General features: G+C 42.5%; 2 protein-coding genes across 2 annotated transcripts; one reads left to right on the top strand and one right to left on the bottom strand.

The window, feature by feature from the left end:
* Positions 1–79: 79 nt before the first annotated feature.
* On the top strand, positions 80–12,495 carry LOC110517657 (protein THEMIS2). Its single transcript, XM_021595606.2, has 6 exons — positions 80–285; positions 8,042–8,182; positions 8,414–8,842; positions 9,131–10,317; positions 11,625–11,739; positions 11,974–12,495. The coding sequence occupies exons 1-6, from the start codon at positions 180–182 to the stop codon at positions 12,072–12,074; spliced, it is 2,079 nt and encodes a 692-aa protein (XP_021451281.2). The 5' UTR covers positions 80–179; the 3' UTR covers positions 12,075–12,495.
* A 185-nt stretch (positions 12,496–12,680) lies between these two features.
* On the bottom strand, positions 12,681–26,067 carry rpa2 (replication protein A2). The gene is made up of 9 exons (XM_021595633.2): positions 25,856–26,067; positions 25,180–25,265; positions 24,850–24,951; positions 24,584–24,697; positions 24,298–24,372; positions 15,200–15,319; positions 13,981–14,112; positions 13,535–13,629; positions 12,681–13,253 (listed from the first exon to the last, which is right to left on the bottom strand). Exons 1-9 carry the CDS (start codon positions 25,866–25,868, stop codon positions 13,166–13,168), a joined length of 825 nt encoding a protein of 274 aa, XP_021451308.1. The 5' UTR covers positions 25,869–26,067; the 3' UTR covers positions 12,681–13,165.
* Positions 26,068–26,705: the final 638 nt, after the last annotated feature.

Below are 26,705 nucleotides of genomic sequence, written 5' to 3'. Positions count from 1 at the left end.
TCACATATCTTTATTGGCAACACAAGCTAGTATCACAGGGCAGGGGTTAACTTTACTTGAAAATATCTGGTTGCCTACTTCCTCATACAGTCGTTGCTTTCAACTGTTAGATCAGTGGCACCTCTCTTGGAAACACAGTTGAGCCTAGACAGCCCAACATCGGGTTCTGCACTGCAGTGATGGCAGGCACTGAAGTAGTTATGTCCCTGCAAGAATTAATTGCATCCTTGGATCAAACTTGTCTGCCACGGACTCTACAGGTTTGCTCTGGTGTATACTTTCAAGGTAGGACTTTTTCATACTTTCTTTCATAAACCCCATGTGTGGGCAAACCTATTTTTACATTGCCTGAAATGAGACAGACAAGCTTACTGATTAACAGTCAGTGGCAGTTTTTTATACTCAATTCTGACACACACAAACAGAAGTAGAATAAAAGTCTCATAATTAGGCAACAGTACAGACTGTCGTATTTACAACTGAGGGTATTTTCATATACATATGATTACATTTGTCCAAATAAGACACCTTCAAATGGTGAGACTAGATACTGTAATTTCTAAACGGTAAAACAGATATGTGTATTAAAGTAGTCAAAGGTGTAGTATTTGATTAAATAGTCCTAGAATGCATTTGCAGTTTTCTTTGGTTGTGTTTCAGATTGTGTTGTGCCCAGTAGAAATGAATAGTAAGTGATGTATTGTGTCACTTGAGTCTTATTTACAATAAAAGTACCATATGTTTCTGAACACTTCTATATTAATGTGGATGCTACCATGATTATGGATAATCATGAATGAATCGTTTTGGTATTGCGAATCCAAGCCTGACATACGGCTAGGCTGATGTGAAATTAAGTGGCGAGCGCTTAACCAACGTGAGTTGAGGTGCAACCAAAAAATGTGATCATCATAGAAAGAAAAGCTCACCATTAAAAATTGTTTTATTTTAGCAAAGTTAAAAGATTATATTTTGGCCTACAATTGCCTTCTTGCAAACATTATCTTCACAGTTCTATTCAATCGCTTTGTTGCCATTTTCACAAGTACAAAACTAGTACAAAACTCCAAACTGGTAACACTTGCAAACATCTTTCACCACAAAAACATTCATCCAAAATATAAGTTTACTGTGAAATATCATGAAAACATTGGTTTAATCATCAAAATACAACAATTATACATTCTCAATTTAGTTGTTTTAATAACCAGTTGATCCAATAGCAAAAAATGCAAGATACACTATATATACATAAAAGTATGTGGACAACAATTAAAATGAGTGGATTCGGCTATTTCAGCCACACCCGTTGCTAACAGGTGTATAAAATTGAGCACACAGCCATGCAATCATCAAAGTGAAACATTAGCCGAAGAATGGCCTTACTGAAGAGCTCCGTGACACCATCGTAGGATGCTACCTTTCCAACAAGTCAGTTCGTCAAAATTCTGCCCTGGGCAACTGTAAATGCTGTCATTGTGAAGTGGAAACGTGTATGAGCAACATCGGCTCAGCTGCAAAGTAGTAGGCCACACAAGCTCACAAAACGGGACTGCCCAGTGCTGAAGCGCATAGCGTCTGTCCTCGGACCATTGTTGATACACATGGGAAACTGTTGAGCGTGAAAAACCCAGAAGCATTGCAGTTCTTGACACAAACCGGTGTGCCTGGCACCTACTACCATACCCTGTTTAAAGACAATGAATCATTTTGTCTTGCCGATTCACCCTCTGAATGGCACACATACACCATCTCAATTGTCTCAAGGCTTAAAAATTATTCTTTAACCCATCTCCTCCCCTACCAGCTACACACAAAGTGAATTTAACAAGTGACATCAATAAGGGATCATAGCTTTCACTTGGATTCACCTGGTCAGTGAAGATCGTGGAAAGAGCAGGTGTCCTTAACGTTTTGTACACTCAGTATATATCATACTTTTTTGTTTATATTTTACAAACATACATTGGAATTCTGTAGTTATCCAAATCTGTATATGTTTTGAAATGTATAGGTTTACAAAAAGGTTGATTATTGAATAAGAGCAGTTGGATTAAGTAATAGTGAAAGGTATATTAACAAATAAGACTACCATATTAAAAGTAATGTGAGCATTGCGAAAGGCAAATTCTTAATATGAACATGTATTTCTAGATGAAACACTGATTGAATTTTAGTGAAAAAGTGACTGATTGTGTTGTACTCAGTCATTTGGAAATGTGCTTTGAGTTTTGAAACTGCCTTTTTGCTAATCTGTTGTAGCAGGCTAAAGGGTGTGGGGTTTCAAAGTCACCAAGTTCAATAACACAACATGCACCAGTAGCACAAAGGGGAGATATTAGGGATTTTTGTGCACAGAGAAAGAGGGAATTCACCAATTACTTCCCAGTTCACAAGTCGTTGTCTGTTCCGTTCTCCCGGGGGAATCCCAAAACTTAGGTCCTCAGCCAATTCGGTACACAAACGGGGTAATCTCACTGATACTGTTTTCTCTTCTCCCACTCTTCATAACACACAATTCTCTCTCTATTCTCTGCTCCTTTGTGCAGGCTGCTTCCTCCTATATCCCCAAGCACTCCCTGGCTTAACAAACTACAGCCTTGCCTCGTTGGGGCAGGAAGTCCATATAAGGCTTGGGGGTGGAGCCAGTGGGCTGCAATAAATCTCCCCTCAATAACCACTCCCCTCACCTCTCCCTGCCGTCTGCCACACTGTTTTGAGTTTTGTACTATGTGTTTTGAAAATGTACCACATACTTGTAAAAATTGCACCAAAGCGTAACAAATTGCACCAAAAAAATGTAACAACCTGCTTACCCCATTGTAAATCCATCAGTACCGTTAACCCTAGAATCTTCACACTATTAGATACTTTGAGCTCCTTTGCAGCCCTGCCCCTCAAACTGGAGAGGTCATGGGACAGGTGGATTTCTAGTGAGGGTCACTGATAGGACCTTGACTTTGGCAGAGTTCAGTGACATTTTTCTTGCCTGAACCCATGAGTCAAAGTTGTCCAGGGCCTGCTTTGGTGTGCAGATTTTTCCCATTGTGCATGTGTTGACTGAAATCAGCAACGTACTTCCACCTACTCTCAACATCCCGGGCTGCACCGTCTATGACTGCAAGGAAGATGAGAGGACCCAGAGGAGTTCCTTGAGCCACACCTCCCTTCTGTTCCTAGCAGAGTGTTGTTTATGTCCGGTCACAAAACTGACGAGCCATGCTGTGAGGGCAGGTCTGACATCCAGTTGGGTCAGCCGTTCAATGGCGATGGTGTGGTCAATTTTGTCAAATGCCTTGGAGAAGTAAGTGTTGATGAAGGTGGTTATGGTGGATGGGATGTATGACTGCTTGTATAATCCAAAAGGCTAACGAGATCGTAAGTCGATGATTTTTGGGGTCTGCTTCCAAACTGTCTGGGGTCTAGGTTGGGTTTTATGTCTTCCTTCATCCAGGTGGCAGCGAAGGTCACAGGAACTTTTGATAGTTGTGGTGTCAGGGATATAGGCAGTAGCTGATTGGCTGTCTGGTGGAGGGTCTTGGGGATGAGCACGAACGTGGCTTCTTTCCACTGGAAGAGGGATTCACCTCAATAGAATGATGTTTTGAGGATGTCACTGATGGGTTGGCTCAACTCGCAGGCAAATTCTCATAGGATCTGCTGTTGCACACCGTAGGGGCTAGGGGCTTTGTTGGTTTTGATCACACACAGGTTGTCCTCCAAGGGTTGGATTTCTGGGAGAGGCTGCAGGGAATGTAAAAAAGCAGGGATGGCTGTTGTGTCCAGGGAGGTTAGTGATTGGCTGACCTGAGAGAACCAGTTGTTAATTTCATTTGTTATTCCTAATTTGTTGTTTTGATCATGGCTAGGAATATGCATTTTCAGAGGGGCCTTGATTTCAGCCAGAGGAGGCTGGTGGGAGGAGCTATAGGAGTGCAGGCTCATTGTAATGGTTTGGAATAAACGGAACGGAGTCAAACATGGTTTCCATATGCTTGATGTGTTTGACTCCATTCCATATATTCTGTTCAAGCCATTAATGAGCCTATCCTCCTATAGCTCCTCCTACCAGTCTCCTCTGCTGTCATCCAGGGTCTGTCAGTAGGGTGCATTTTCACAGTTTGGACAGGGAGGTGGTCATTACACACAGCAGTCCATGTTATAGAAGGCAGCAGTCTTGGATGTAGCATCAGGGGCATTGTATACTTCTTGCCAGGAGTGGGTTGTGATCAACTTTCCAAAACTGTCCAGGTTAGATTGTCGGATAGGACGATGTTCTCACTTCTGGTTTGTTGGGCTTTTGAAGGCCATTGGACTGCCTAATGATCACTGAGGCCAATGGCTGTTAGGATGGATGGTTTATGGTAAAGCTGGTTCATGTCTGTAATGATTAGGTCCAGTATTGCATCACCTCTGATACATTCAATGCCTCTGGTCCCCAAAACCTCAGTGAACTGCTCAGCCCCAAACCGTCTTCACGGTCACTTCGGTCAAATGATCAAAGACTACTTGCAGTCCCAAAGACACGCTTAAAAACAATGGCTGACTGAGCATTCTGTCGTCCTCCGGCTTCTGGGTCTTCTGGGCTCCGGGTCTTGCTGTATCCTGTCGGGATCTCTAACCGTCCCCAACTATACGGGAGTCCTTTCTTCTCCCACTCTCCCTGTGTGCTGCCTTTCTGGCAGCTTTATGGGCCTTGCACAGCTGGTGAGCAATCAGCCCTTGATTACTCACCAACTCCCAATCAGCTTCAATTAGTCCTGGCCAGAGAACCTGTCGAGACCTGGCACGTCCAGCAGATGGAGCCATCGCCTCGTGATGTATACATCATCTGTCACCAGGCCTCGACGAGTCTCCCCCTGGTGGCTGACCTGCTGTACGTCACACAGGCCCCCTTAGCTCTATCAGGAAGGGGACTGTCATCAGTGAAACGTATGTCTCCTTTCTCGATATGGCATCCGAGTTTCCATGCTTCTTCCCTGACCTGTGCACAACAGAACAAGAGCAGCGTTGAAGGGACAAGAACCACCTGGTGACCCGATCGTTTGTGTCCTTTCCCCTGGCCATCCAGACCAGGGGAGCATGGTCTGTGACCAGGGTGAAGTGGGTACCTAACCACATGATGGGGTGCTCCTCCCCATCGTGTATCTGGGACAGAACAGCACCTAGACAGCACGTATCACATGCATCTGTCTGGACCACCATCGGCACCTGGAAATCGGCGTTATGAGAATCGGATGGGAGCACAGTGCTTCCTTCAGATGGCTGAACGCCACTTATCTCTCGTCCGTCCATCTCACTGTTTTCGGGAGGCGGACTCTGGTTAGATCGGTGAGGGGGGAAGCTATAGCCGCAAATTTGGGGATAAACCGGCTATAGTATCCGGCCAGTCCCAGGAAGGACTTGACCTGTGTCTTGGAGCGTGGAACGGGCCAGTCATGTACCGCGTGAACCTTCTTATCCTGGGGCTTGACGTTCCCCCGTCCGATCAAATACCCCAGGTACTCTACCTCCTCGAAACCTAGTTTGCATTTTGTGGGGTTCCACAGCCAGGCTTTTCCCAACCCTGGCTGTGTATGATGATATCATCCAGATATGCCGCTGCGTACTGCTGGTGGGGTCAAAGCACTCTGTTCATCAGTCTCTGGAAGATGGGCGGGGCTCCATGGCGACCGAACGGGAGCACCCGGTACTGATACAAACCGTCAGGTGTCGAGAACGCCGTCTTCTCCCGGGAGGAGGCTGGCAACGGTACCTGCCAACATCCTTTGGTCAGGTCAAGGATGCTGATGTACCGGGCCTTTCCCAATCGGTCGATGAGCTCGTCCAACCTTGGCATGGGGTAGGCGTCGAATAAGCTTATTTCGTTCACACCCCGGAAATCATTACAGAAGCGGTGGCTCCCGTCCGGTTTGGGCACCAACACGATGGGGCTGCACCATGCACTGTGAGACTGTTCAACGACCCCAATCCTCAGCATAGCCTCCACTTCTTGTTTCAGCAGATGGAGCCATCGCCTCGTGATGTATACATCGTCTGTTACCAGGCCTCGACGAGTCTCCCCCTGGTGGCTGACCTGCTGAAAGCCACAGCGTATAGAGGCCCAATATCAGCAACCATCATTCCTGTGTTCCAATGGCCCATTGTATTAGGTAATCCAAGTTTATCATTTTAAAAGGCTAATTGATCATTAGAAAACCCTTTTACAATTTTGTTAGCACAGCTGAAAACTGTTGTGCTGATTAAAGAAGAAGTGCCTAGTTTGAGAAACAGATGTCTCACAAGTCCTCAGCTTGCAGCTTCGTTAAATAGTACACGCAAAACACCAGTCTCAACGTCAACAGTGAAGAGGCGACTCCGGGATGCTGGCGCTCTAGGCAGAGTTCCTCTGTCCAGTGTCTGTGTTCTTTTGCCCATCTTAATCTTTTATTTTTATTGGCGAGTCTGATATATGGCTTTTTCTTTGCAACTCTACTTAGAAGGCCAGCATCCCGGAGTCACCTCTTCACTGTTGATGTTGAGACTGGTGTTTTGCGGGTACTATTTAATGAAGCTGCCAGTTGATTACTTGTGAGGCATCTGTTTCTCAAACTAGACACTCTAATGTACTTGTCTTGCACAGTTGTGCACCGGGGCCTCCCACTCCTCTTTCTATTCTGGTTAGAGCTAGTTTGCGCTGTTCTGTGAAGGGAGTAGTACACAGCATTGTACGAGATCTTCAGTTTCTTGGTAATTTCTCGCATAGAATAGCCTTCATTTCTCAGAAAAAGAATAGACTGACGAGTTTCAGAAGAAAGTCATTTGTTTCTAGCCATTTTGAGCCTGTAATCGAACACACAAATGCTGATGCTCCAGATACTAGTCTAAAGAAGGCCAGATTTATTGCTTCTTTAATTAGCACAACAGCTGTGCTAACATAATTGCAAGAAGAATTTCTAATGATCAATTAGCCTTTTAAAATGATCAACTTGGATTAGCTAACACAACGTGCCATTGGAACACAGGAGTGATGGTTGCTGGTAATGGGTCTCTGTACGCCTATGTAGATATTCCATTAATTGTCATTTACAACATTACCAATGTCTAAACTGTATTTCTGATTCATTTGATGCTATTTTAAATGGACAAAAAAGTGCTTTTCTTTCAAAAATAATTACATTTCTAAGTGACCCCAAACTTTTGAACGATGGTGTATATATTTATATTCCGGACTCTGAAAACTGCTCTGATGTCTTAATTCCTTGTCATTTTATTTTGCTTTCTGATTATGTGCGTATTGTTACTATATTGCTTGATATTGCTGCACTGTTTCACTGCACCTGCAATAACATCTGGAAAACTGTGTAGGTGACCAATAAACTTTCATTTGACTTCTATTGGGCACAACATCATCTGAAACACAACGAAAATAAATGGCAAATGCATCCAACAAGTTTGTAGAGTCACAAGCTTGATGTAGTTATTGCGTGCTAGGAATGTGGGATTAAAATACCACATGTTTGAGTACTTCAAATCTCATATAAGTGAATGTCTAAATACTGTATGACACCTTCAAATGGGAGGACTAGATATATAAAGTGCTTTCCTTTCTAAACAGTAAAACAGATATGTATGAAAATACCCTCAAACAAAAGGTGACACTGTACTGTCGCCTCATGAAACATTTTGCTTCAGTCTAAATAAATACATAGAGGAGTGTATGTAATATCACATGTTCAAAGGTTAATAGATCATATGCTTGGTTATATGGATGGGCGGTCAGTCAGTAGACTACCTTGAAATGTTGCAGCAGACAAATAAGGAAATTAGGAAAAAATGAGTGTACAAAGTCTCATGTTCCTAGAACAGAGAAGTTAATACTGTGTACTGCATATATTAAGATATTTTTCCATCAGTTCAGGAATGCTTTGTAATTGGACAGTATTATTGAGTAATCACCTCTGATAAAAAAATATATAAATCAACAAGTACTGTACATGTATGTTGCTGCAAATATGCATTGTCATCAGAGCTGAAATTGTGGTGTGTTGATGCTTTATAGGGTCTGTTTATGAGCTGTCGGGAAACGAGGTGTGCCTATCCACGGGGGACCTGGTGAAGGTCATCGACATCAAGCTCCTGTCTGTCAGCTGTGAGGACATCAGCAACAATGAGAAGTTTCAGCTGCCCCTCAACCATGCAGGTGAGGCTTACGGTTTTCAACAAATGCACTTAGCCAGGGCTAGAAATAGAAAAACCTTTGGTCCATCAAGCAAAGATGATCGACTCTACCAAGAATAGCAGTTCTAGTGATTCTATGTAAGTGAACCCCCCAATTCTTTATTAACCATGGTAATATGTTTAATAAATTCTAATAAAGTCCCTTGATCAATGCTGTGTTATTCATGGGCTCATTGTGGACTCTCCCTCTCAGATCTGTTCAAGCTGGTTCCAGAGGAGATGCCATACAACACAGTGGAGGAGATGGTGAGTCTGAGGCCTGTAGGCCTGGACACCTGCTTTCCCTTCACCTTCACCAGCCGATGTGAGCTGACTTTTGAGAATTTCACCCTTGGTGCCGGGATGGCCGTGACCATGCTGTACATCGAGCAGCAAGACGGGGGTGAGGAGAGCTGCGTCCGCTGTCAACTCAGAGGCCAGCAGGGGGCGTTGGCTGAAGTGCTTGTCCCCTTCTCCTGCCGTGGGGAGTTCTATGAGTGTGAGAGTGACCAGACCTACACCCTCCAGGAGATCATATCCTCGCCCCACCTCTGTAGCCGGCGCTTTCGCTTCAGCAAGAAGACCAAGCACGGGGGATCACTAGTCTTCAGCCCCATATACCAGGTCCAGGCCATCATGCACTGTGAGTAGAACCTGGTTCTGAGTCAACCAACGGCATACTTACTTAGCTAATGAAAAAACACTGAGATATCATGTTATAATCTAGAAGTGAGAGATGTGTTGGCTGAGGAGCACATCATTAAAGCTATTGGCAAGCTGTAGCCTGCATTTCTTTTTCACAAATCATTGCACTACAGGATTGTACATTTTGAACATACAGCTTAGTTTTTGTGTTCTGCTCATCATCAAATGTAGTACTTTACTGTGTGGGTCTACACCCTTCAACATAATTTCTCAAATTTTCTCGCAGTGAGGAAGAACATAGTCAAGTTCCCCTCCAGCTTGGAGGTGGATGTAGTCGACGTGACGACGCAATCCCAAGACTTGACATTTGTGACCCCACTCACTCTGTCCGAGGTATTTGCCCAGCCAGATGAGGCCTTCCCCACCACGGCTGAAATACTGGAGCACCATGAGGGCCAGCCTCTGTTCCGCTGTACCTGGCTGGCTGAACTACACAAAGGCCATCCTCTAGTCCTTCACAAGCGTGGTTCCTCAGCCATGGTTCTGGCTTCGGGTATCAAGGGGCGCAATGCACGCCAGTACTTCCTAGTGTCGCAGCGCTACGGGGGACGCCTGAGACGGAGGCCGCGGGAGTTTGAGTCAGTGTACGAGCTGTACGCCGCCTCGACCCGGGCACTGTTTCTCAAGGTCAGGGTGACGCAGCACAGTGAGGAGCTGGATGAGGAGGGTTTTCTGGCGCTCAGTGTGGGCGAGCAGCTGGAGGTGCTGCGCTGCGAGAAGGTGAAGCTGCCTGGTGGAAGAACTAGCCAGGAGAAGAATAACCAGACCATGGAGGTCCTTGTATGTAGACGTCTCCAAGAAGTGGACGATGACGACGAGGTGGATGAAGAGGAGGAGAGCGAGGTTGTCCACTTGCCCCTGTGCATGCAGAGCCACTTTGTGGAGAAGCTCACGGACAACAAGAAGTACAGCCTGATGGACTTGTGCAAGGCCTTCGCTCTGCCGTTGGACGTTAAGGTGGCGAGCCGTGACGCAGAGCTGGAGACAGATCCTCTGGTGGGGTTCTCATCCCTGAGGCTGGAGGCTACTACTATACAGCCCATGATACAGGCCAGCCTTCCAGGAAATCCAGAGAGGTGCTTTGAGATACCCACTCACTGGCTTAACATGTCTTTGTCCTTTACTAATGACCCCTTGCCTTTGGCCCAAGATTATCACCTGGAGACAGTTACAGAGGTGACAGACTCATTCTATTGCGAATTTCGAAAGCTCACCGCATCAGATGAGCCCCCACCACCACGTCCACCAAAGCCATCGTCAAGATCAAAGCCATCAAAGTCTTCAAAGGCAACCCCTTCATCCTCACAACCAGACACCCCCTGCCATCCACCCAAAAGTGGCACCATTTCCTTGTTGAGTGGTCTAAGTCTTAATAGCAAAAAGACTCACAGGCCCCCTGCTCCTCTGCCTCCGGTAAGCTCTTACTTTCAGACCTTATGTACTTTCTAGGCAGGATATAGCGCTGCTCATCTCCTGTTGTCACTCCTGTCTTGCTGGACTCGTTTACTGTCCTACATGTCCTGCCTACTGTCTTGCATCCCATGTATTTCCCTTGTACTCTGCCTTGGAGCCCCCACATTCCTTGTCTTAGCTGTGAAATTGTCTCGTTTTTTTGTGTCACTGTACTGTCTCTATGTCTGCTGTTTCTGTTTTAATTATTTTTTTTTAAGTATCTGTAAAGTGTTGTTACTTACGCCTCTTGGAGGGAACCCAACACCCCGCTACATCTCTTCTCCCCGTGGAGTGAAAAAAGTATGTGATCGTAGGTGTGGGGAAGGATGACAGAAGCAGAGAAAAATACAGTTTACAGGGAATTTATTACTCCTACACACGGTAAGGTGAGGAAAGGGGTCTGGATGGAACCAAAGCAAAGAAAGTAAAAGTTAGTCCCCTCTTCTACCTTACCTGCCTTCCCACTACTTACCTAACCTTTAGCACCACCTGGCGCGCTAACCAAAATACAGGGGGTAGTCCGCCCAGGTCTTACCTAGTGTGCATAGACAGATTCAATACTACGGGTTATGTATGCCCGCAGGCCTCTTGCCTAAACACTCCCAAGGTGCGTTGCCCTCCCCCAGGGACAATTACTATTACTAATACTTAGTGAACAATTTCAAAAATCAAAAACACTAAATCTTATTGGCATACATACCTCGGAAGGAGCGGCTACAAAATAATATCCACAAAACTTTTAATGACTGCCACTACAATCAACATAGAACATAAAAAGCTCTCTTCTAACAAAGGAACACTTGATTTTATCAAGCTGGAGAAGGAGTTGGTAATTTCAGAGACAGCTGTATCCCCTGACGAGAGGGAGGGGTCAGAGCTCAAATCTGCGATGGGGTCGACCAATCAGCTGCTTAGAATCCAGGAAGCTATTTCCTGAAATACACACACATACAAACACACAACAACACAGAACCTGGGGAAACGTGTGTTATGTGTTGAGATATTGTGAAATACACTTTAAATAAGTAGAATAAGTTGTGACTTCATTTGACTAGGACTAGAATGCTGCCTTATATAATAGGGTCTTGGGTTGTTCAATCAATGTCTTATATAACATATGTTACTGTAGTCTCATCAGTTATCATGTAAAGATGTTATTTGATTATGCAGACACCTCACCCCATGCAAGTATGTGGTTCCTGTTTTTTCAACATAGCATGTACACCTCCTAATATAACGGTAGTTTAATTTTTCCTGTTGTCGTGAAGGCTATCATGGATGCCCCTCCGCTGAATCCAAGAAAGCCTATGACCGGTGTCAAGTCAGGAAAGGCTCAGCCAAACACTTACGTCAAGTCTATAAGTCACAAGCCCAACAATAAAGGTACAGTATGTCCTACATTAGAAATTACTTGTGAGCTATGACATCAGGGAAGTAAAAGTCAACGCCAAAAACTGTCCCATTCATCGTTCTGCATTTGGTGTAGCTTTTTATAAAACATTTGACTGTTATCTGTAGTTTTATTCTTTGTTTAGATAAATGTTTTTGCGCTGGGTGACCACTTCACACAAAACCTAGATTATACGGTAAACCTAAAATGAACTTGTCTTTCAACAGCACCGAAATATGAAGTGCAAGCAGATGAGTGCAGCGACCATGATTATGAGCAAGTGGACGACATGTTGAAAACGGCACAGGACAGTTTTTTACTTTACTGAACCAGCCAGAGGAACTACTATTAAAAAGGCCAACTTTTCAAGTAACCAAGTCTCATTGCATAAAATAGACTAGACTATGGGGTGCAAGACAACTGAATGTCAGAACTATGCAGACTGATAGCCAGCCACTGTAAATGTGAATACTTTGAGATGGGACTATGCAAAAACAGGATACATGTCTTATTGTACCAAGATTTTGTTACTTGGTTTTCATTTTCTCTACGTTGCTGCAATCACAAGCAACACTTGCCAACCGATTATCCGAAATGCTTATGGTAATAGCCCATTGGTGTTTAAGGTCCAGTTACATTTCATAATGTAGCAGTGTATTTTGTAACTAAATTTCCCCCCTAATTTTAAAACTCAATGATGCTAGTCTGGCAGTGTCAGTGACCTTCCTGTTAAAAGAGTGGAGGTCAATATCAGAAAGCTGGAGTGATAACAGTGGGGATCTTCATTCGCAATACAAAGCTTTACTGGTGCATATGTATCATTGTTTGGTTATCAATAGTGTATGATCTTATATCACTGAATTCTAAGGTTACACACATTGTAAGAGATACTTTATATAGTCATTTGGGAAGTAAGAGTAATATCTGGGGAACATTTCTCTGAAAATATATGTTTTAATAGAGACAAAAACAAAACAGAGACATAAAAAAATCTGAATAGGAATTGCATTCTGTTCACCATTTTTAAATGACAACTACCAATACCAATGATTCAGGAACTAATCAGTCACAGATTGCATTCACTGTGAGAAAAAACATTGGCCTGTGGTGCGCCCACTCTTACTGTAATATAATTAACAGAACGGATGTTGAAACAGGATGGGTCCGTCTAACCAAGAAGGCCTAATTTCACAGAAACCCTCAGATTATATAGACATCCCATGATGTTACTCAGCATGAATCATGGTTCCATGAATGACTACTGGTTCTATTTTCGGAGTGTTGAGATCTTAAAATTCTAAGAGGGTTTTGGGCGTTATTCTTATATACACAATCGTCCGCTCATAGCGCACACTGTGTTGAGAATGGTCCCAAGTCTATGACCATGTTCTTAGTGCTAACAGGGAATGGAGAGATGCTTTAGTCGTCATTGTCAGTAGACTTGAAGTGATCCTCGTCGATGGTGGAGAAGATGTGTCCTTCGTTGCTGAGGAACTCCACTGCTTGCCTATGATTAGACAAAAGACAGTAAGACTGGTGCCAATGCAGAATGCTTAATTATGCAGTCTACTCTGTTATGCCTCGCACATGAGAGTGCACTGGGCCACATTCAGTAGGCAAATGTTGAACATTGCAGATATTACTTATTCTTCATCCCAGAAAAGCACATCTGTTCTATAAAATATTTGTATCTTAACGCTGACCACTGTTGTGGTCAAACAGGACACATTCAAGCATATCAAGAACTTCAGAGCCTGATTTGAGGACGGAGGGAAGGGAATGTCTTACTTGATGACAGCCAAGCTCATGCCGCTGAGACTCTGCTTCAAGTTCTGTGTGCTGATACCCTGTGCGTCTGGACAGCTCCTTATCAAGCTCAGCACCTTATGAGAGGACATGAGAATAACAAACATTCATATAAAATATTGTGCCAATCAGAACAACTTGAAAACTTCCCAATTGTTCTGTCAGTCCTATAGATGGCAGTATGGTATGTTTGGTAAGGCATTTTCAATAAATAGAATAACTGATGAGACCCAATAAATGTTCTAATCATCTACCGTGCTGGATTTTTCAAATAAAAGTACACTTTTTTCCTCCATTCACCTGGTAACAGGTAAGGTGTGCTGGTTTACTTTCTAATTGGTATGGTAGGTGAGTTTAGGCTACCTATTGTTTATCCTACCAACTATTTAAAGTTTCCAGCACTTTTCTTCAGTCCATTACAGACTCACCTGGTTCTGGCTTGGGCTCAGGCCGTTAGTGGACATGTCGTTAGCACCCGAGTATCCACCTCCCGTGTTGCCACCCATTCCCGGCCGTGACATGGGCACCATGCTAGTGTTCATTCCCCCTCCTCCGCCCATCTAAAAAGGGAACCAAAACTGTGTGTGAGTGGTGCCACACAGGAATAGACTCAAAACAAAACTTCAGGTGATTGTGGCATTACTGAGCTTGAACGGCCTTATTCAAAGCTAAGTTTAATGATTCATTCATCTCCATTTAAATATGTGGCAGTTGGGCCAAGGCAAACTCGTATAACAGTAGTCAGAGTGGACAGTTGGGAAATAGTCAGATATTCAGGCATAGTGGTGCTTTTCAGGGCCTAAAATGTACTTTTGGGTCTACCACACTACATTTTTTTACCAGACAAAATATCCCCCCAGCCTATAATTACATCAACAAAACACACAAAAAAAGATGAGCATGCTATGTAATGTTGCTAAAACGAAAAATGTATTACTAGTAAGAAGTAATGTGGTATATTGTTTCATTTCATATTTTTTGTCACCTGAGTGTTAACCAAAATATCACAAATGTTAACCAAAATATCACAGATGTTCACCTGCCCCTTTAAGGGCAATAGGTTAAAGCGATGCGAGAGTCATGTGTCTGAGATTCAGTCTGAATAATTGCAGAATTGTCTACTCTGCCCTACTAGTTGAAACTCAAAACATTGAAAAACAAACTAGCTTGCAAACAAAACAAAGTAAATTGCCAAGAAACTCGAGGACAAAGTCTCACATAAATAAACTTCCGATTCAAGTAAATTAGACACATTTTTATATATGTGCACAGCGCTTCTAAAAAACAATTTTTCACTTAGCTCTTCATGGACGTACAGCCCCTAGACAGGCAGTGTTGCAGCTCAAGGTGGGATAGGCTATAGGATTTGTAGTTCTTTAACTTTGTGCGATTAATTTACCAGCTATGAAACAAAATGGCAGAAATACTGAAAACAGCTACTGCTTCATTTATTTTGCTATAAATGTGATCATACTTGACTTTTTATTAACAAATGCAAGTGAAACGCTCAAAGTGTGGAGCCCTGACCACCTGCCAACGTGGCTGGTGAAATAGGCATCTTAGCTACCAATGCCAAAATCTACCCACATTTGGCAGGTGTTTTTTTAGGCCCTGGTGCTCTTTGTCATGTGTGAAGGAAGTTCTCACCATAATAGTCTGTGGTTTGCTGAGCAGCATGTGTGCCTGCACCACCTCCAGCATGTGGGAGGTGATCTCGTTCATGTCCTGAAGGGGCCGGACGTTGAACGCCACCACGGACCTGTGGTTCTATTGAAGACAGGAAGTTACACACAAACACCCACAGTTATATATATATGTGTGTGTGAGGATTTTTTGTCCGCATCACTTTACATCTTTATTACTAGACAGGAAGTTAGTTGGGGCATATATATATATATATATATATATACAGTGCCTTGCGAAAGTATTCGGCCCCCTTGAACTTTGACCTTTTGCCACATTTCAGGCTTCAAACATAAAGATATAAAACTGTATTTCCTTGTGAAGAATCAACAACAAGTGGGACACAATCATGAAGTGGAACGACATTTATTGGATATTTCAAACTTTTTTAACAAATCAAAAACTGAAAAATTGGGCGTGCAAAATTATTCAGCCCCCTTAAGTTAATACTTTGTAGTGCCACCTTTTGCTGTAAGTCGCTTGGGGTATGTCTCTATCAGTTTTGCACATCGAGAGACTGAAATGTTTTCCCATTCCTCCTTGCAAAACAGCTCGAGCTCAGTGAGGTTGGATGGAGAGCATTTGTGAACAGCAGTTTTCAGTTCTTTCCACAGACTCTCGATTGGATTCAGGTCTGGACTTTGACTTGGCCATTCTAACACCTGGATATGTTTATTTTTGAACCATTCCATTGTAGATTTTGCTTTATGTTTTGGATCATTGTCTTGTTGGAAGACAAATCTCCGTCCCAGTCTCAGGTCTTTTGCAGACTCCATCAGGTTTTCTTCCAGAATGGTCCTGTATTTGGCTCCATCCATCTTCCCATCAATTTTAACCATCTTCCCTGTCCCTGCTGAAGAAAAGCAGGCCCAAACCATGATGCTGCCACCACCATGTTTGACAGTGGGGATGGTGTGTTCAGCTGTGTTGCTTTTACGCCAAACATAACGTTTTGCATTGTTGCCAAAAAGTTCAATTTTGGTTTCATCTGACCAGAGCACCTTCTTCCACATGTTTGGTGTGTCTCCCAGGTGGCTTGTGGCAAACTTTAAACAACACTTTTTATGGATATCTTTAAGAAATGGCTTTCTTCTTGCCACTCTTCCATAAAGGCCAGATTTGTGCAATATACGACTGATTGTTGTCCTATGGACAGAGTCTCCCACCTCAGCTGTAGATCTCTGCAGTTCATCCAAAGTGATCATGGGCCTCTTGGCTGCATCTCTGATCAGTCTTCTCCTTGTATGAGCTGAAAGTTTAGAGGGACGGCCAGGTCTTGGTAGATTTGCAGTGGTCTGATACTCCTTCCATTTCAATATTATCGCTTGCACAGTGCTCCTTGGGATGTTTAAAGCTTGGGAAATCTTTTTGTATCCAAATCCGGCTTTAAACTTCTTCACAACAGTATCTCGGACCTGCCTGGTGTGTTTCTTGTTCTTCATGATGCTCTCTGCGCTTTTAACGGACGTCTGAGACTATCACAGTGCAGGTGCATTTATACGGAGACTTGATTACACACAGGTGGATTGTATTTATCATCATTAGTCATTTAGGTCAACATTGGATCATTCAGAGATCCTCACTGAACTGCTGGAGAGAGTTTGCTGCTAATTTTGCACGCCCAATTTTTCAGTTTTTGATTTGTTAAAAAAGTTTGAAATATCCAATAAATGTCGTTCCACTTCATGATTGTGTCCCACTTGTTGTTGATTCTTCACAAAAAAAATACAGTTTTATATCTTTATGTTTGTAGCCTGAAATGTGGAAAAAGGTTGCAAAGTTCAAGGGGGCCGAATACTTTCGCAAGGCACTGTGTGTGTGTGTGTGTATATATATATATATATATATATATATATATATATATATATATATATATTTTTGCACAGCGCTCTGTCTCTTAGAGATGAAGGTACTTCAAGGTACCTATATATATATATATAGGGCCTTCGCTGTTGTTCTGGGATTGATTTGCACTTTTTGCACCAAAGTACGTTCATCTCTAAGAGACAGAACGCGTCTCCTTCCTGAGCGGTATGACGGCTACGGGGTCCCATGGTGTTTATACTTGCGTACTATTGTTTGTACAGATGAACGTGGTACATTCAGGCGTTTGGAAATTGCTGAGGTCTTGGCTGATTTCTTTTGATTTTCCCATGATGTCAAGCAAAGAGGCACTGAATTTGAAGGTAGGCCTTGAAATACATCCACAGGTACACCTCCAATTGACTCAAATTATGTCAATTAGCCTATCAGAAGCTTCTAAAGCCATGACATCATTTTCTGGAATTTTCCAAGCTTGTTAAAGGCAAAGTCAACTTAGTGCGTGTAAACCTCTGACCCACTGGAATTGTGATACAGTGAATTATAAGTGAAAATCTGTCTGTAAACAATTGTTGGTTAAATTACATGTGTTATGCACAAAGTAGATGTCCTAACCGACTTGCCAAAACTATAGTTTAACTTCTCTAGGGTAGGGGGCAGCATTCGGAATTTTGGATGAAAAGCGTTCCCAAATTAAACTGCCTGCTACTCAAGCCCAGAAGACAGGATATGCATATAATTAGTAGATTTGGATAGAAAACACTCTAAAGTTTCCAAAACTGTTAAAATAATGTATGTGAGTAACAGAACTGATATGGCAGGCGAAAACCAGAGGAAAATCCAACCACGAAGGACTATTATTTTTGAAAGGTTGTTTTTCCATAGAAAGCCTATCCACCATACAAAGACTTAGGACCCAGTTCACGAGCTCTGTGCCTTCCTCTACATAGGCATTGCTTCAGACTTTTACTCTGAAAAATGAGGGAGATACAGCACTTTCAAATCAGTGGCCAGTGGAAATTTCCATTCATCAGCCATGCTTCTGATCGTAAATGTGCCTTTCTTGTTTCTCCTTTCCTATTGACGAAGCTTTTGTCCGGTTGAAATATTATTGATTATTTATGACAAAAACAAGCGGAGGATGATTTTAAACATTGTTTGGCATGTTTCTATTAACTTTTATTGTACTTAAAAAAAACTTTTAGTCTGGAATTAGTGCACGCGCCTTCTGCATTCGGATTACTGGACAAAACACGCAAACAAAAAAGGAGGTTTTTGGTCATAAAGAGGGACATTATCGAACAAAACAAACATTTATTGTCTAACATGGAGACCTGGGAGTGCCACCAGATGAAGATCATTAAAGGTAAGTGATTCATTTTAATGCTATTTCTGACACCTCTCCTTGTTTGGAAAATGGCTCTATGGGTTTCTGTGGCTAGGATCTAACCTAACATAATCGCAAAGTGCTTTCGCCGTAAAGCAGTTTTGAAATCTGGCTCAGCGGTTGCATTAAGGAGAAGTTGATCTATAATTCCATGCTTAACACTTGTATCGTTTATCAATGTTTATGATGAGTATTTCTGTTATTTGATGTGGCTCTCTAGACTTTCACCGGATGTTTGTTTGAGACAATGCATTTCTGACCATAACGCACCAATGTAAACAGATTTTTGGATATAAATATGAACTTTATCAAACAAAACATACATGTATTGTATAACATGAAGTCCTATGAGTGCCATCTGATGAAGATCATCAAAGGTTAGTAATTAATTTTCTCTATTTCTGCTTTTTGTGACTCCTCTCTTTGGCTGGAAAAATGGCTGTGTTTTTCTGTGACTAGTTACTGACATAATCGTTTGGTGTGCTTTCGCAGTAAAGCCTTTTTGAAATCGGACACTGTGGTTGGATTTACAAGAAGTTGATCTTTAAAATGGTGGATAATACTTGTATGTTTGAGGAATTTTAATTATGGGATTTCTGTTGTTTTGAATTCGTCGCCCTACAATTTCACTGGCTGTTGTCGAGGTGGGACGCTAGCGAGAGGTTAACAAGAAATTTGTGGAGTGGTTGAAAAACAAGTTTAATGACTCCAACCTAAATGTATGTCTTATGCAGCTGTATGACCCAATGGGTAAATAAACTTGGTTTAAGCTTTACTAATCGTCCGTGAGTTGGCGCTGCGAGCAGGGTCCGTCACGATTTACAGTTGAACTAGAGATTCTGAATCAGTGAACAGGAGCCAGCACCAAATACAACGTAGGCACAGTTCCTCCACCTGTTATCACTAATTCTGAAATCTTGGGGAGGTGAGAGTCATAGGCTGAACCAATTATAGGATACGGATCTAGAAAGCCTGAGCTTATTCAGTAGTCCCATTGTACTACGGCCGGTCGTAGCTTTATGGTATAGGGTAAGTCCCGGAAGGTAAGCCGGAGCAGGTTGGTACTAGAGGTCGACCGATTAATCGGAATAGCCGATTAATTAGGGCAGATTTCAAGTTTTCATAACAATCGGAAATCTGTATTTTTGGACACCGATTTTGCAGATTTTTAATTTTTTTACTAGGCAAGTCAGTTAAGAACACATTCTTATTTTCAATGACGGCCTAGGAACGGTGGGTTAACTGCCTCGTTCAGGGGCAGAACGACAAATTTCACCTTGTCAGCTCAGGGGATCCAAACTTGCAACCTTACAGTTAACTAGTCCAACGCAATAACGACCTGCCTCTTGTTGCACTCCACAAGGAGACTGCCTGTTATGCGAATGCAGTAAGCCAAGATAAGTTTAATGCTAGCTAGCAACTTATCTTAGAAAAAACAATCAATCATAATCACATGGTTGATGATATTCCTAGATATTATCTAGCGTGTCATGCGTGTATAATCTGACTGAGCATACAAGTATCTAAGTATCTGACTGAGAGGTGGTTGGCAGAAGCAGGCGCGTAAACATTCATTCAAACAGCACTTTCGTGCGTTTTGCCAGCAGCTCCTCGTTGTGCGTCAAGCATTGCGCTGTTTATTACTTCAAGCATATCAACTCCCGAGATGAGGGTGGTGTAACCGAAGTGAAATGGCTGGCTAGTTAGCGCACGCTAATAACGTTTCAAACGTCACTCGCTCGCTCTGAGCCTTGGAGTGGTTGTTTCCCTTGCTCTGCATGGGTAACGTTGCTTCGAGGGTGGCTGTTGTCGTTGTGTTGCTGGTTCGAGCCCAGGGAGCTGTTAATTTACGTGTCAAATTAAAAGGACCCAAACTGCGTTCCATAGTATGTCGTGAAGCTATTACTGTGTAACTCTGGTAGGGCAACATCTGATAAATAGCGCACGTGGTAGTGTGTACAGGTGTTCGACCAGTCGCGAAAGCCAACATCACTCACGACAGAGCACAGTTGACTGTCAAGGGCAAGGAATTCCATTCTTTTGGCGTTAATGAATTTCGTCTTTGAGTTGTCTCGCTGAAATGTTCTTACTCTTTCAAATGACTGCTCGACCCACACAGCAGACATTGTTAGGTTAGGAATGCTGTGTTGCATGTGTCGTGCAACATTTTACGTGGCGCCATTACGTCATATAGTTATATAGGTATGCATGTCAACTTTGACATTGGTTTTGCACATTGGCGTTAAACTAGACATTGGGCCGATACCAATGTCGGCATTTTTAGCTAATATCAGCCGATTCCGATATGTTCACCGTTATATTGTGCATCTCTACTAGAAACCTTATCTTTAAGTGTCCTCCGAGAGGTAGGTTATTAGAGAACACTACATGACAGCTCGAGTCAACGATGAAAGGGTTTTTGTTTTACCATGTCATCAGAATTTTAATGTAAATCGCATCAATACATATAGATTGCTGGATGATACGGTACAATTAATTACATACAAGGCTCATAGTCTGTGTCTTGTGTTAACACCCAAAGATGAAAATGAAGGAGATGGACATGGAGACTAGCATCTCATGGGAACAGAACAGATGGACGGTTCTTTCCCCCAGTCTTAGTCGCATCAAGGGTGGTGTGAAATTATTAAACATGTATTTTCTCTCTTCCCTGTTCAAGTCAATATATTTTTAGGTGTCGTGGAACATAAGAGTGATAATTGTTCCAGAGGAGGGATGGGTGTATATTGACTAACTGATTTGAGAATGTTTTAGTATGGTTATAACTACAGTAGTGACTAATGTGTTATTGGTTAGATCGAATGATTTATGGAATGTGACTTGGGGGAGATATGTGGAGGCTCATAAATTAAGGTTGGTGTGAGTCTCTGGGGGACGATACCACTATTTATATTGTTACAGGAGATAGTTGTCGTCCCTCTCCTATGAGCTAACTGTGCACTACATAGAGACTAATATGAAGTTAAATTGAATGTTACACATAGATAGTAATGTCATTTTAGACACTATTGTCAACTTTTAAGAAAACTGTGACTCAGAGTTTGTGAGGTAGGATACCCTTTCAAAGTCACTAATCTCTTCTCCATTTCTAACAGCCAAAAAACACTTGACATATCTTGCAAAAGATTGGGACCGATCTATCCTGAGCACAAGAGAGTATTATCCACAGATACAGACAGTAGCAGAACACAGGTCGTCATTGGAGACGTTGGTGGCTAAGGGACCGGGTATGAGTTGGATGATAGGAAGGGAGTATCTGAAAGGGTCAGTCCTAGATCTATCAGTGAAGGATGAAAATAGAAGAGCAGGAGACAGATTCCAGGCAGTAGTTATTCTCACGGCAGTCACTGTAGGGACAATAATTGAAGGATACTATGGTAACAGCATGGAACTGGACTATTGCGCAAATGAGGGATTTTGAGGCATGCGTGATGGGCAGTGTTAGCAGTAGCAGGGGTTACTTTAGTAGCATTGTTGGGATATTTTTTTCTGAGGGCATTGACGCTGAAACGTACATACAGTGCTGAGTTACCTCAAGAAGAGGTGGAAGTTGATTAAAGCTACCGCATGTGTATATCTGGTGGCTATGGAGGAAGAAGGAGAAGGGGAGCAAAGTGAGATTGACATGGCTTGGGAACACCTCTCGGGAGCCTGTGGTCTGAAAAGGGGAAGCCTGTGGTCTGAAAAGGGGAAGCCTGTGGTCTGAAAAGGGGAAGCCCGTGGTCTGAAAAGGGGAAGCCCGGTCCGAAAAGGGGAAGCCCGTGGTCTGAAAAGGGGAAGCCCGTGGTCTGAAAAGGGGAAGCCCGTGGTCTGAAAAGGGGAAGCCCGTGGTCTGAAAAGGGGAAGCCCGTGGTCTGAAAAGGGGAAGCCCGTGGTCTGAAAAGGGGAAGCCCGTGGTCTGAAAAGGGGAAGCCCGTGGTCTGAAAAGGGGAAGCCCGTGGTCTGAAAGGGGAAGCCCGTGGTCTGAAAGGGGAAGCCCGTGGTCTGAAAGGGGAAGCCTGTGGTCTGGAAGCCTGTGGTCTGAAAGGGGAAGCCTGTGGTCTGGAAGCCTGTGGTCTGAAAGGGAAGACTGGGTGAAAGCATTAGGTTTTTTAGGGCCTTCATTTTTGTGGAACCCAGCACAAAAGTATCCTGAAGGCATAGAGTCAACAGAAGAGAGAGTGGGAATTGTCATGTTATTAAACTTTGTTTTTTCCCGTGCATATATAATTATGCATATCTTAACACATTATTAATATTGTTATGTTGTGTGTTTTGTTTGGCTTTTAAAGTATTGTGCTATCACTCTCTCAGGAACCAGAAGATGAAATCAAAAGCTACAGCTGAAATGTCAGGAAGCCAACAGCTTCAGCTAGAATGTAATTCTGTTGCCCGACAAGAAATGGAAATAAGAGCGTGCATAGTGTGATTATAGAACAGAGGCCATAAGTCTCAGAGTTGTAAACTTAATCATTAACTGTGAAGGTTAATCATGTTTTATTTGTTTTGTTCATGTTTTATTATTATTTATAAGTCATTTCCAAGTTTATGTAATGTTGAATAGTATGGATTAAATGTTCAAAACAGGGTACTGATGGGTTCCGACTCCTAAACTTTAAATATCAGGTATCTATCATATTGAAATATTGAGTGCCATAGCCTGGTTTCTTCAACAGAAGTTAATGGTTATATGTAGGAGTGTGGAGGCAATTAAGCTTGGAATGTACTGAGTAAAGGAAAGGCAATCACATGTATACAGGCACTGATGTAGAGTTGTGGTTTTGTGAGGAATGGAGGGCTGAGGTCAGGTCACATTAAGGGAGAAGGAACAGTTTGTTGCCCACATCACTTAACTACCTGCCTAGTAATAAAGATGTAATGTTTAGAGAGGAAACTCCACCCAAATTGGGTCAATAAGCGATAATAGTTTTCACCTGGTCAGTCTGTTGTCGAAAGAGCAGGGGTTCATAATGTTTTGTACACTCCGGCAATTTCTATGTATTTTTTAATTCTCAGTTTATCTTTCACTTACTTAGCTAATGCAGCAGATTTAGTCTACATAAGAACATGACAGAGATAAATGCAATTTATGTTGGCTAGGTGGCTAAGGCTATCCAACACTGCAACTCTTCCAAGTCAAGGTGAGCTTTCTGTTTTATTAATTTATCACCACACGGGCCTGCCAGTGTAAATGCTAAACTGACTGCTGTACACTGTACTGTGTGATTGTACACAGGGATTGATTGTGGCTTTAATAGTTCTACTTTGTTGACTATGACATTAGCTAATATGGTGACAACGATGTAGGCTGTGTAGCAATTGTAGTATGAAGGTTTGGCTTGAGGAGATTGTTGCACCTGGTCAAAGTGATGATGCTGTATGTGGCTGTTATGAAAGTGAACCGTGTGTGTGAGTGATCAGCAGTACATTCACTCACTTCTGTTAGAAAATGTTTCTTAAACGGAAGCAAACGGAACTAAACGGGGATGACATACCCAAATTTGTCCTATAGAAACTTGTTTTAGTTGCAAAACATAACATTTTATAACTGTTTGGACAAATGATTACACACCAGATCAGCTAGATGCAGGAAAGAGTGTGCAAGGCAGTATTTAATGTGTCACGGTCTCACCTTGATTACTCCAATTTCTCTCAACCTGTGTGCCTACACTATAAACGTCCATTTGTAGGTTAGGTTGTAGCAACCTCATGGGTATAGGGCAAATTTGCGTATTATGCAATAGCCTAAACCTATACATTGAGCTGGGTGAATAGAATACGAATGACAGTCATCCAGGGCTGTGATATGACCTATAGATAAAGGTATGTAGTTGTATGGGAATGATGATCTCACCTGGAAGGAGCGCAAATTGCCAGAGACCTTGACGTAAGTGCCTGGGGGGATGACAGTGCTGTCTACACTGGGATCCTATGGGTGAGGAGAGACAGCAGGGCAGAACCATAGGAGGGCAGAACCATAGGTGAGCAGATTAGCAGTTGAACTCCCATTTGAGTGTAGCATGATGTCACAAAATATCTGTTAATTTAACATTTAGAAATTATACTGCAAGTGTTGACTATACTGTATATCCTTGCTGATCCTAGTACTTAGCAGCCTCAGTTGCCCTGATGAGGATTACCTCTGTATCTACCCACTGCTTCACGTCCATAGGGGCCCCTGTCATGTCATCAACTTTGTACTGGATGTTGGTCATGGATTTGTCAGTGGTTCTGATGATGCCCACAATTGTAACCTAGCACACAAAAAGAGAATACTGTCATGGGATACCAAGGCACTCCTCACACATTTTATTTGTACATAGACTGATTTTAATTTTAATCTTCCATGAGTCACTGTATCAAAACGCACCACCATCCTCATATTTACAGATGTAATTTGGGTTACCTGGGCAACCTCTACCTCTCCCACTTTGAAGACATCCTCCGCTTGGGCAGCAGACATGAGCTGGGACACTGTGCAGGGGACAATCTGTTGGGAACGTTGTCTCTGTAAACATACATACATAGTAAGTCTGAGTAATTCACATTGAGCCAACTTTATCCTACAACAAAAAATAAAACAATGGCAGACAATAGTGCATGGGGATATTTACTGTCTAGCTATTATTTAACTGTTGCCCATAGGTTATGCTACTAATATTACGATGACAGACCTCTTCCACTTGCTGTTCACTAACTGTGTAATATATGGAGTTGGTGAGTAACAAATACAGACCCCTTTCTTCTCTCCTCCCTGGGAGGCAGCAGGTGATGCGAATCCTCCCGGGGACTGAGTGTATCCACCTCCCATGTTTGATCCCCCTACATGAAATGGCAGTGTTTTTTAAATTTAACTAGGCAAGTCAGTTAGGAACAAATTATAATGTACAATTACGGCCTACACCGGCCAAACCCAGACGACGCTGGACCAATTGAGAGTCCCATAATGCTGCGCACAATCACTGCCGGTTGTGACAATGAGACAACTGCAGCAATATAATCCACTCTCTGACTAAAACCATGTAAACAAGCTTGCATTACTAGCTAACGACGTCAGGTAGCTTATGGATGGAGACTACACACAACGTTATTAACTAGCGAGCCACATAAGTTTACGTTAGTTAGCTGACAAAAGCACGACAGTAACTAGTTAGAGTCAACGTTACCTAGCTAACGTTTGCTACTGTTGTTTCTCGTTACTGTACGACAAAAAGCTAGGTGCCTTGTGGTTTACAGAAGAAATACAGCCAAGTCAGCTACGGTAGCTAGCTAGGCACCCAAACTTTGCACAACAAAACAGAGAGCTGGCTACAGTAACTAGCTAGCAAGCTAACGTTATTCACAACAACCATGCAGCGCTTTTGAGCTATTGTTGACAGCCATAGAAAACAATGCTACAAAGACAAACTCACCTTGGTTCCACATGGTGCCGTTAGTTTACGTTATAGGATAAAATAATGTTTAAACAGGTGGCAAGACAATAACGTATAAAAAGTATTCACAACGATTCCTTCCCCTGTACAATTCCGCGCGTTGACAGTATAGAACGCATGCGCCCTACAGAAAGGCCGCGAAATCCATTGTCCAATGAGATTCTCTGACAAGATTTGGTTGCTACACTAATGAACATGCGAGATTGCAAGACGCACTAGCATACCCAGAGATACACTACACGGGTATGTGGACACCCATCTACTTCAATGACCCAAGTCTTTTCTTGCAAAAATATCTTTAGCTAACGATTTTATGTTTTCAATGAGAGTAGTATCTTTAAGAAGTGTGTTGTTTAATTTCCAGTATCTTCGAGTACCTTCTGATTTTTTAGTAGCTTGTAAATGCAGGGAAATCAAGTGATGATCAGAAAAGGGAGCCAACTGATGATCTACATCTATAACAAAGTGTAACAAAAAAAGAGGAAATTATGAATAAATCTATTCTAGATTTACGTGACATAGTTTTGTTGGTCCAGGTATAACCCTTTTTTTAAAATAACGCCAGGCATCCTCAACACAGAGATCCTTAACACAGAGATCCTTGCATAATGTACTGATAACATTGCTATTTTGAGGGTTTTGACTCGTTCTAGGAGGAAAACGATCAGCAGATGCACCAGGTGTTTCATTAAAATCCCCTGGAATAATTAGAAAAGCCTCTGAGTATTTGTTGCTTAAATTCTGTACTTTCCGGGTAAATTGGGTAAAAAGGGTCTTATTAGGAGCATGTGAGTTATGTCCATATACATTACAAATTATGAAAAAAGCA

Source organism: Oncorhynchus mykiss, chromosome 3 (genome assembly GCF_013265735.2).
Source record: "Oncorhynchus mykiss isolate Arlee chromosome 3, USDA_OmykA_1.1, whole genome shotgun sequence".
Classification (NCBI taxonomy): Eukaryota; Metazoa; Chordata; class Actinopteri; order Salmoniformes; family Salmonidae; genus Oncorhynchus; species Oncorhynchus mykiss.
The sequence above is the reverse complement of the archived record's forward strand: the minus strand, read 5'-3'. Positions and strand labels throughout refer to the sequence as shown.

Excerpts from the sequence above, each read along its gene's own strand:
- LOC110517657 (XM_021595606.2), top strand. The coding sequence starts at position 180 with ATGGCAGGCACTGAAGTAGTTATGTCCCTGCAAGAATTAATTGCATCC. Across the intron at positions 286-8,041 it reads CTCTGGTGTATACTTTCAAG|GGTCTGTTTATGAGCTGTCG; the intron begins GTAGGACTTTTT and ends GATGCTTTATAG. Across the intron at positions 8,843-9,130 it reads GGTCCAGGCCATCATGCACT|TGAGGAAGAACATAGTCAAG; the intron begins GTGAGTAGAACC and ends ATTTTCTCGCAG.
- rpa2 (XM_021595633.2), bottom strand. Across the intron at positions 24,373-24,583 it reads AGCAGTGGGTAGATACAGAG|GATCCCAGTGTAGACAGCAC; the intron begins GTAATCCTCATC and ends CCTCACCCATAG. Across the intron at positions 14,113-15,199 it reads GCAAACCACAGACTATTATG|ATGGGCGGAGGAGGGGGAAT; the intron begins GTGAGAACTTCC and ends TTCCCTTTTTAG.